This window comes from Rhynchophorus ferrugineus, unplaced genomic scaffold (genome assembly GCF_030347505.1).
Source record: "Rhynchophorus ferrugineus isolate W39M unplaced genomic scaffold, kcgeb_rfMv2 rfM9, whole genome shotgun sequence".
Taxonomy (NCBI): domain Eukaryota; kingdom Metazoa; phylum Arthropoda; class Insecta; order Coleoptera; family Curculionidae; genus Rhynchophorus; species Rhynchophorus ferrugineus.
This window is the reverse complement of record NW_027472588.1, coordinates 36,840,100-36,852,149: the sequence shown is the minus strand read 5'-3', so window position 1 is coordinate 36,852,149 and position 12,050 is coordinate 36,840,100. Positions and strand designations below refer to the sequence as shown.

At 32.4% G+C, this 12,050-nt stretch overlaps 1 protein-coding gene across 7 annotated transcripts in view; it reads left to right on the top strand.

Moving 5' to 3' along the window:
- Positions 1–9,899: 9,899 nt before the first annotated feature.
- The window catches only part of Ca-beta (Calcium channel protein beta subunit), a 227,268-nt gene continuing 225,117 nt past the window's right edge, over positions 9,900–12,050 (top strand). For 3 of the 7 annotated variants that reach the window (XM_076414730.1, XM_076414737.1, XM_076414738.1), the window contains exon 1: positions 9,902–10,045. In XM_076414730.1, coding sequence (XP_076270845.1) covers positions 9,977–10,045 — 69 coding nt within the window. In that variant the 5' untranslated portion in view covers positions 9,902–9,976. Of the gene's footprint in view, positions 10,046–12,050 lie in introns of all 7 variants that reach the window. The other 4 variants (XM_076414732.1, XM_076414742.1, XM_076414731.1 and 1 more) reach the window with 3 other exon arrangements.

The following is a 12,050-nucleotide window of genomic DNA, read 5'->3' as shown; positions in this document are numbered from 1 at the left end:
GCGAGTAGGGTGGCCATTCTTCCAACGCGATGAAGTCCGGGAAATGGGCTCGGCAACTGTCTTTTTTGTTCTCGCCTAAAACCATACGAGCGAATGCATGACGCATACCTGGTCGCGGAGACTTGCCCTGGAGTCACAAGTTGAAACCGTCTCACAGTATCCTGTAGGACCTGCTAAAAACAGATAGTGAAACTAACTTTAGATTCGCGAACTTGAGTCAACATACAACTGGATGCTGTCGTATGGGGGCAAAAGTTTCAGCCTGGAAAAGGGGAGGTTAGCGGTGACGAGTTGTTGAGAGCATTGAGATATGAAGTGCTTGATTTCTGGAGTGTCAGTTTCTCTATGAATTTGATTATTTCTGACAAACCATGAAGCATTTAAGATTCTCCTGAGGAGCTAATTTTGGAAAACCTGAGGCCGTTTCACCTGGGTGTAACAAACTTGAAGTAGACATTAGATTCATAGAGGAGCACGGACCGAATTAACTTCTTGTAAAATAAACAATTGAAGGAGATGGGAAGTTTGCTAGAAGGGCAGATCACAGAAGATAGCTTTTTGGATTGCTTTCTGGATTGGCGAATGCCAACCGAACCGTTGGTCGAAATGGAGACCTAGATACGTGACATTATCCAGCCATGGAATTGTAACCTCGAGCCTGGAGGCCGTGAAGGAAGCAGTGTCGTCAGATAGTCGCCGTTTGATATCTTTAAATAACATAAGAGGCTGCTCAGAGAGATTATGTATAGTTTTAATTAGCCCAGAACCACAAAAAGCAGTATTCAATGAATATGGCCAGTAAGATGGGGCATCCCATTTAATAGTTTTCCTATTGTTATTTGTTTTTATTAATTGTTTAAAGATTTTGTAACACTAACCACGTGTTGTCATTTTCTGTCAAATAAAATGATTGTTCTACTAAGAGCGCATGTTTTTCTTTTATTTAAAAATAACCATACACATATTACAACTAACTAGTTTTTTCACTATGGACTCATTTTTCCTTAGAACTATTCTTAAAGTTCAGATCCAAATTTAATTAGCTTACCATCGATGTACTCCCAGTGGTGCAAGGAAAGGAAAGGATTTTTGGCTCTTTAACTTCTTGATAGGTCCACTATTATTGAGAAGTTATAGTACCTCAACGTTTCCATATATATGCATTTTGACTTGATAGTTTTTCGAAAACTGTTAATTTTTTTTGATGATCATTGGCTTCCCTCTTGGGTGTTAATAATGCTGCGAAGAAGTTTGGATAACATTGATATTGTGCAACCCATAGTTGTTCACTATAGGTCCACACGGGTCAATTTTGAGTACAGAATAATAATTGGTTGTGGAGTTCCAGTTCGCATTATTGTCCAAAACCAACATTTTTTAAGTCTCATTCAAATTTCTGCTCGTTTCTTTTTTAAGATGATCCTTTCATCTGTATTTGATATCCGGCATTATCCTGTGTTTCTACACGGAATAACTCCATATATCCAGGAATCCACATATTTATGCAGATATTTAAATAAAATGTTCTAAGTACTTGGCCTGGTTTATTTTTGAAACTACTAATCACGGTTTCTCTCACTTAAGTCTTAAGAGCTTTTGACTCAAAATTTGACTGAAATTTTGACCTAATACTTAAAAAAAATTTTTTTACGATTTGATCTTTAATTTTCTAATTTTCTTTTTCAGCTTCTGTAGTATTCACATACTATTGTTCACTTGGCAGAATTTATTACTTTCATCTGAGGAAAGACACATTTGAGATGACTATAGGTGTGACCTAGCTGTTCATTGTCCTTTTGTCGGACTAAAACATCTAAATCTAATCCTGATCTGAATTATTCACAATCTCTGTGGTAAACAAATAAAATATAAAGATAAAAATAGGATGAACGGGATATTAAATCATAAAATTTAAACTAATAGTAGCAGCTTGGAGTGCAACGGGACTCCTTATACCCTTAGTTAAATCTCGTCACAGTTGGCGATTGTTCTGGCCTCGGAAATTGTTAATTTTCTATTTTTAAGATTGCTATCTATGCCCTTGATCCATATCTTTTTTGGAGTTGGTAGCTACGTATTCCACCCAAAAGGTCTATTTCTTTTTGTGTGATAGATATTCCCAAAGCATTTTAGTCTGTGTTAATCTGAGTTTTTGTTAAAATTTTAAAGAAATTACCTCATGTATTAGAACATCTAGTAGAGAAGCATTTCCAGGTTTGTATATTTGAAACAATTTCAAGTTATAGATATCACATTGTAACTCAGTATATGCCAGGGAGCCGTATAAAAGAGTATGTGTAAGTAAAATAAGCATTTGAAAGAGGCAGATTTTAGTATTGGTTCTAATATTTTCTCTCTTCCACACATATTATCATAGAGAAGCAAAAACACTGCATCTTGGTCTATTTGGCTCACTACTTTAGCAGTAGATGGTACAGATTTTCCAATAATTACATTTCAATAGTAATTTCCAAATTGGTGGCCACACCATTCTAGAAGGTTTCTTTTATAGCTTTAGTTTTTGCCTATCATCTTCATTAAATTTGCGGTATTTCTCGACATCTATTGATTTTCTCTACCTTTTTTTAAAGTTTCATTGATCCACAGGCAACTGCGTCAAAACTAAAATACCTCAAAAAATAAAAGATAAATACCCTATATTACGATGTGTTGGGTTAAGTTGTTTAGTAACCACAAAACCAATGGAAAAGCGAAATTCAATCTGTGTAAAGCTTCAAAACATTAGACGTTTTAATGTTTTAATAATGTAAACAAAACAAAAAGTCAAATGTAGGTGTGGCACGCAGGATAATACGCATTAAAAATATATCTAAAGAAAACTGAAAAGTGTTTTTGTTTCCTTTACTAATATGGATCGACAATGACGCAGACAGGCATCAAACTATGTGGGTGTAGATGCGACAAATTATTACATTAATACAAAATTAAAAAAATGACCCTTGATGAATTTTAAGAGGTCTAATACAAATTACACTGTATGAAAAAATATTATTGCTCTATAATATTATAGAATAAAAAGGGCTTTTTGTCAATTGTGCTGGAAACAGAAATGGAAATGGAATGGAAACATGAATCACAATAGCTCAGGTTTCAGTGGTCAATAGAAAAAATGAGTCATCAATTGTGAAAGAAAATGATGAAATATTCACTTTTCCTCTTGTGAACAGTACAATCTGTCTTCTTTGCAAACCAGAAGTAACTAGCTAGCATTTTAGCATTCCATCTTCCAACGCTATTCTATCTGTTTTACGTTCTGGTGAAAGTGTTTCCCTTGTTCGTCAGTCACTATTCTAATATTAGGAGGAAAAATTGAAATTACAATGCAAGAAATGTATTTTAGAGACATTCTGTGCTCCATGGTCGTACATTTATGTAACAAATCATTCACTAAAAACTCAGCATTTTCAGCTTTAAGATTATCTAAATATCCATTTTCTTTACAGATAACCAATCCGCTAACTCTTTCGCGGTAAGTTTTCTTATTTGTGGGCAAGCAAAAATGTCTTCTTTAAATTTAGCATCACTTAATTTAGAGGCAACGGTTTTCAAATACAAAAATCCTTTACCATTTTTATCCATGGACTTCACATGTCAAAATATTTTCATTAAAACAAGTTATATATGTAAGGGTCTTAGAAACCATAACGAGGGTGATTCGAAGTATTAGTGCGAAGTACTCTGAAAGACTATTAATGCATTCCAATGCACTTACCAAACAGTTAAATGTGCACTGATTAATAGACACATAGAGTGAGATTTAATAATCTCTAGCATACGTTAGAATACTCTTTAGAATAAAGTTGTGTCATACAGTGTTACTATTATCATATTTGATTCTGATAAAAGATTTATATTTACATATACATGCACATTCTTTATCATTATATATACTCGTATGTTTTCTGCAGGTGCATGTACCTTCCTTTAAAAAGCAGACAGCGAAAAAAACTGAATAAATATCCCCGATAAAAATAACATCGGACATTCGGCCTTGATATTTAGCTATCCAGGCATAATCCTGACATATTTCTCCCCCGTCTAATTCAAAGAAATATTTCCAGTTCCGGCAAAAGTTCCGAGGAATCGGGCAAATAAAGCAACGTTCACAAAAAGCCTCCTAAATAACGAACCGGTCGAAATCGTCGTGTCATGTCCTATTGCTTGGGACGGGAAAAAATTCTTATTCTTTCCAGTTTGTGTGGCGCCTGAATATTGTTCGATATCTCATTTCGTCCGAAATTTACTTGCCTAGTTTTCATCTTTCCTCGTTTTACCATCTCTCTTTCTCCCGGTCTGTTTTCTTTACGTTGGTATGTCATTTTCTATCACGATAAAGTAGGACTGTTATATGGTGCGAATTAAAGTACAACATATATCAGTTGATATCAGTCGATGTGTGGCATGAAATGTTTCATTTAATGTCTCTTCGTTGGTGGAGACTAGTGTTGGGAACTATCGACTGAAAACAGTCGAAACAATCGATAGTCAAAAAACTAGCGACTAAAGATAGTAATTACTATTTTCAGTGAAATGTATGGTTTGACTGTTCTTTCAATTCGTAATGTCAGACGAAGATGTACGGGGATGGAGAGAATTGCTTGAAGCAGTTAATTTTATATGTGCTTATATTTTCCAACTGTAGTATAAGCGAGACGGACATGTACATATTCCCTCACGCACTAACTTTAAAAATGAAAAGGAAAATAAAAATTACTAAATACTATTTATAATTTCATTTTAAACGAAGTAGAATTATCTTTATATTTGAATGTTCTGTGGATCTGTAAAAATGAATGGAATTTTTCTATGGAATGGAATAATACCCTACAAATGTTTAATCGCATTTTAATATGTGAATTGCTATTTTTAAATAATTCTATAATAAATATAGACAATACAATAGAACTTAAACAAAACCTAAAAACTAAAGATGTACAATAATCAGAAATACTAAATAAAAATTAAACATGTATCTAATCATAGAGAAAGAACTAATCCATGACGTAATTAGAAATGATCGCACAATAACTACTAGAGTTTTTTTAAATAAAGTAACAGCTTTATTTATTATTGAACTGAAATATTTTTTAACAAAAATCGAGAGAGTAGTCGAAATATTACCTATTATTGCCATAAAAACAGTTAAAAATATTTTACTACATATCATTTTATCAAAAATAGTAACTAAAACTACACGACTGAAACAGTCGATAGTAAATGGTAACAAAATATATAATACGTATGTATACTAAACACTCGATAGTCGTTTTCAGTCGATAGTTCCCAACGCTAGTAGAGACTTATAATCTTGGAAAGTAGACTTCCAAAATGCTGCTATATTAATGTACTAGGATTACTAGGACCGAAAATAGCGACTGAAACAGTCGATGGTTCTCAAAGCTAATTAAAAGATTAAAAATTCCTATTATCTGTTATTTCTCTAAAGTATTTTTACGTTTCCACGCCTATATGAACTTCATTTGTGTTTACAGTTTAACTAAAAATGTTTCATTATTGTTATTATTATTATTAATATTATTAGAACCAATTTTATTGACAGGTCGAAATATTTAACAATAAACACGCAAACAGGGAACACAAGAATTAATCCCTAGTAGATCGTGATTGATTTAAAGTGAATATGCCCATTTTATTGATAGCCTTGAACTCGTCACATATTTCAAGACGCTACGTGTTTAAAATATCTGTTTCCTTTTTCATCATCAACAATTTGAAAATTTTTATGTGAAAAAAATAAGAAGGATCGCATATAACTGAATAATATATTTCATTTAATAAAATGTTTTAGTTGTTTTATTTTCGGACGAAAAGAAATTAACTCTTGATGGCTGTGATGGAAATGTATGTCATGTGTTGGGCTGCCATGGGTTTTGAAAGAAGGACCGAAATAAAAATTATTTCTGGCAAAATTTAAAGTAGAAGTTATATTAAATTGATCTATGAAGATTTAGCCAAATACAGTACCCAAGTCACCGATCGGAATTATATTTTTCAGTAAGACAATGCTGCTGCGAATACTGCGAACTCTTTAAAACATATTAATAAAATTAGATCAGATTCAGATTAGATCAGGATTATGCTAAAAAAATATATGAGACACTGCTGAAGAACTGATTGAAGTTGCGAAAAATATTGGTGAATGTACTCATTATGTTAATCAGTTCGTTTATTTTTTGCCTTATTTTGCTAAAGTTTATCGCGTCATTCAAGGAGCAATGGGCCGGGAATCTAAAATTTGAACATTTATCTTTTATAAAGAGTTGGAATTAAAAATGTATAGTGTACTAAAGTTTTATCGCGCAATTTATTACATTCATCTCACTAAATGTCACTCAGATTAAAAGATGTTTTGAAAAATAATTTTATTTTCATAAGAATCACTACATCAATGATATCAGTATTAACGCGAGATTTATAAGAGATCAAAGAGATGCCTTAACGTTTCTTAATTTCGACATTGCCAGCTGATGAGTCACCATGTAGCTTCATCGAATCATTCAGTACTGGCCAGACAGCGTTCTCTTCCCTTTGTTTATTTTCAAACATTTCAATTAAGCTTAGAATTTGGATTAAGAACAAATTCGTTTCTAATAGCGAATATAACGGTGCCTAATTGTTTTTTTTTTTTGTTAAATTTATAACATGTATGTTAACTGCAAGTATTTAATTATATTTAACCTTTTGATATGTTCTATTATTCAAATTGCTTCGACATTGTTACAGAAACTTCTTCATGCTTTTTAATAAAAATACTATATTTTTTAAGGAACTATGATCGAAAAATTTTAATTTAAAATTGTTATTAATTTTATTATTTTATTATTTATTTATTACATTGTACTAGTCGTTGTCGACTAACCTACAATTTTGTTCTTACAATAATTTAAATTTAGGTATACATCTAGGAGGACTCATCGGTTCTATATTAGTCTTTCATGTAATAATGTTTATATATTCACACTGTTGTTTTTCTCTTAAATGCATCTCACTACACTACACTGCACAAGATCAAATGGTTTGATCCTTTTGGATCTATATCGTGATCTCGTTTTTCCAAGCAGTTCCAGTTGTAATACTTCAATATGGAGTTTCGCCTTATGTCTCCTTGCGATTTTGTTAATTTCCTGAGTGATACACGTTATCTGAAGGTATCGGTTAAGTAATAAGTCCTGCATCATATGGGTGCACCTGCAATAACTGTCAGGACTTTGTTCTGAAAAACTTGTATTGTATTTTTATTACTTTTCACGGATCATCCTCATAATTGAACTCCGCATATCTTTATAGGTTTCAATACTTCAGATAATTATAAATTTCTTCCAATTAACCAGTACATTGTCCTGTATCTGAAAATTTTTATTAATAAATCAGAAATAAAATATATATATTTGTAAAAATACCTGTTTGTAGTATATTTGTTTCATTTAATTAGTAATCTGTTTTAAGTTAATTCAAAATTAAAGGGAATAACGAAGAGAAAATTAAAATTACCAGACAATAACAGGCAATGATTATAAATATACAAAAATAATCCTTTAGTCCAGTTTTCAAAACCGTATGTTAGTAATGGTTATATACAACTCTAAAATATAAAACTTTCATTATTGATTAATTAATATATTATATTAAATTATATTATTACATAAATATTGTATATTTAATAAAGTAAGTGGATTATAGATTTCGTTATGGAAGAATTTTTTTAATAACATCTTTATTAGATACGCTTAGTACAATCTTAATTTACAATTAATTTATTACTACTTTTCCTATGTACTTGGATTAATTAACAAACAAGACGAGTGCGAGAAAATACATCAGTATGTATTCCTCAATTATCAAATTATAATTATTTATTAATTATTAACTTATAGCTATAGTTTACACTAATAATACACACTAAATGTTTACACAAGTTCGTATGGTTTTGTTCGTTTCAATCTCCTGACATCCAGCGCGCTGTCCAGCAGTTGTATTGTTTCCACGTTAGTATGATTTAGTAATCTTCTTTCGTGTTTCAAGGCGAAATCCTGCACAACTTCGCAAATCCATTTGATTTCCAGGTCATCGTGCAGTTCTTCATTGGTTACATAGCGATAGGCATTGGTAATCAATCGAAGAACCTTGTTTTGACAGCGCTGCATGATTAACTGATTTGAATTTTTAATGCAACCCCATATTTGCACCCCATAGGTCCAAATTGGTTTGTAGATCAACCTCTTTTATTTTAGATCAAGTTGAGAGTATCTTCCGACTAACCAGTATAGTTGTTTTATTTTGGTTTTAATGTGTTTTGCTTTTTGTCTAACGTGATGCTTCCAATTTAATCTACCGTCAAGATGGATTCCAAGGTATTTTGATGATTCTGCTTGAGGAATCGGGCATCCATTGAGTGATATAATTAAGTTTTTATTTTTTCGCCTTAATGCAAAATTAACGTGGACAGATTTGGAGCTATTGAGTTGAATTTTCAATCATTTGTAGATTTTGTTGACTGCCACTTGCAATTTTTCTATTGCCCTAGGCAGAGATATATCTTTTGCCATAATAACTGTGTCGTCAGCAAAGGTTCCAAGAAGTGTTTCGTTTGTTGTTGGAATGTCAGCAGTGTAGAGCAGATACAGGAGCGGTCCTAAAGCGCTACCTTGTGGAACTCCAGCCGAGATATTTTTAAATGTCGAGAACGCCATTTCGTGCGATACTCTAAATTTTCTTCCGAATAAAAATGAAAGAAGGAATATTATGGCTGACGCAAAGTTTACAAAATGTTTAACACCTCATGAAGCAGCAGCAAGAGCATCGTTTCAAAGTGTTATTCATAACTTTATCGGTAACCAAAAATCACCAAATTACAAGCAGGTAATCGACAATTTATTGAAAATTTACCACCATATTTAAGCGCGAATGTCTCTCAAAATATATTTTCTGCATTCACATCTTGAGCACTCAGTTCTACCTCCGTTTATTTCCGATTAAAGCTTTTTAATTGAATAAATGGCCGTTAATAGTACAATATTGAACTTATTGAATATTTCGAAAACTAGAACGAATTTGAAAAAATGGTATTTCGATTTGGATTCAGCCTCCCAATTTGCCTTTTAAACTGCTTTTAGTGTCCGAAATCGTGTATACTTGTGTAATATGCATCTGATTTCTTTATCCAATTTAATGAAATACGTCCTGTTTTTATTTGCAAACGTTCCGGCAGCCGCAGCAGCATTAATTCGATCTAATTTGCCGAAACCCCAATAACAATAAATTTACTTCTACCAACAGCGTCCAAGAAGACAGAAAAAAAATCTTACTTATTCTCCCTTCCTCGGTCGTTCGGCGCCTAGATACACTCATATCTCATTCCGCAAAAATAAACCGACTTCTATCTCATCTATGTAGGCCGAGAAAGAAAAAAAACACGCTCTAACAAGGTCACTCGTCCGCTACGTCCTTCTTCGTCGCACCCGCGCGCCCTCCTCAGTGCGTCTTCGTCGCTAGTTCGCTGGGCCCCATCGGACAGATCGATATTTAGACGCCTGTGACGTCAGACGACGGCGACGTCCTGCGGAATTTTGCGAAAAACCTCGATCGTCCAGGTGGTGTGGTGTTTCCCGATTGACGTTTAGCCGTCGAGGGTTGCTGTGTTTTCTTTTGTTGTTAATAAACGTTCCGAGATCGAATACCGGGCGTGTTGGGCGTGAGTATCGTTCCGTGGAGGACTTGTCGATGATGTAAGCGTGTCGGCGGGGGTTGCGAGCACGGACTTTGGCCGGGGAAGCGGAATGTCATCGACTGTCCGAGCCGGCGGTGTAGTTTGCGGGGCTGAAATCATGTCGACGGTCTCCTGGGCACGATAACCGGGTTCCCGGTCGAGGAAACTGACCCCCGAGAGGCGCGATGGTTTCGGAACCAGGATGGGACGCCGTGGTCTGAGAGGGCCATGACGTCGCGCTTATCTGCCGCGGTCGCCGAAGAGACGGAAATTCTCACCTCACACTTCGGTGCCCAGGTAAACTAACATAACTCAATAATCTCTTAGCTTCGCATTCAATTAGATAATCAGAAATCACATGTTAAAATTGTAATCGTATCTCATCATATGCCATGCTATACTAAAATAAACAACACAATAGGACGTATTTATATAAATTATATAGACTGAACAAGTGTAACACTTGATTATTAGGTACCCAATGAACCGTATAATATTTTTGACACTCCGGCTTTATTCCCAAAAAAAAATAATGAAAATTTTAGAACCTGTACAAATATAACGTCGTGAATATTAATTATATTACATGTACCTATTAAGCACGCAAGTTATTTATTGTAAGTGAATTTAAGCTCGGTATGGTTCACCACAAAACATAAAGTCGAATCCTCTTAACCTATTTTATTTTCTTATCAACCTGATTGATATAGTAGTTTGGCGCTTAATATATAATATCTACATCTATATATGTCTGATATATATATAACATTCAAATAAGCAACAATCAGTTTCTAGGTAATCCTTTATAATTAAATATGTAGGAATCAGCATTTCTATTAATAAATTTATATAAAGTATCTTGTATACACTGATGTATTTTATCCTATGTATTCTAACAGAACAAGTAATTTCATCTCATTTGAGTGAATTTGTGAGGCTTGTCTTTATTACTCAAAACATACAAATTTATTTTTGTTTTGAATGTACGATATCTTTAGAGTTACGTTATATTATAATTACAATCTATATTAGATTTATCTCTAATTTGTCGATTACGAATACTATCAATCCTTAGGCATCTATTAATTGGTGATTTCAAGATATAACAATTATATACTTTAGATTACAGTAAAACAAAATTTACACTTGTGTCACAATTGCAATTATACTTTCTTGGCAACTATATTTAATTTCTGTTTTAATTAATATTGTAATTGTTAATCACGATGGAGTCTTTTCACTAATGTTTTGATTTGGCCCACAGTATCACACGATAGTTTGGTTGATACTACTATTACAATAACATTTATACAAATTTATTATTATATTCTTTCCTCTACATTATATCTAACATTTCAGAATTTCAACTAATTTTCTGTAACATATTCCAAATAATACTTGTTCATCAAGCAGTACAAAAAGGTACTAATATCCAAATAATATACTAATTACTTTTATTCATTGATTTCTAGTCCCTTCTATAGTTTTCCTGGGAAATTATGTTATCCTCAATCCCAGAAAAATACCTTAATTTTATTCAAAATATATCAGAAACATTTCAGTAATTATGACGAGAGATTCTGAAGACATCAATTTAAATTACATTTACACATTTTTATAACTTGAAATCATCCATTTATATAACTATATATCTAGTTGAATATATCTCATGGTATTAGTTTTATGCCAGTCTGCCATAACTATTTGAATATTAATATTGATCTGTGACGTACTGAGTGCATACAACTCAAAATATTTTAAACCACAATGATTTGATGATATTTGAATGTAATATTCCCTGTTAGATAAATCATACATCAAATGGCTATATTGTATTCATATATCATCGTACTAGATTAGAATATATAACACAGTATATATTTATATAGGTACTAAATGAACCATATATTTTTACACAGTAGCATTATTCTCAAGAAGCATACTTATCATATCTTTGGAAGCTATATAAATATAATGTCGTGAATATTAATAATATCACAAGTACCTATTAATACCTATTTTACCTATTTTATTTTCTTGTTCACCTTATAGAGCTGTTTGGCTCTTAATATCCTATTTATTTATTAAATTGTCAAGATATTATATACAGTTTTTACGTCTTCTAAATTTGTTTGCAGCTGTAAGCTTAAAATAATTACAATATGTATGTATAATTATAATTAAAAATAATTAAAAAAACAGCAAAACATAATTTATACTTGTGTCACAGTTGCAATTATAGTTTCTTGGACTACAATTAATTTATGTTTTTATAATATTGTAATTGTTATTCACATATCAT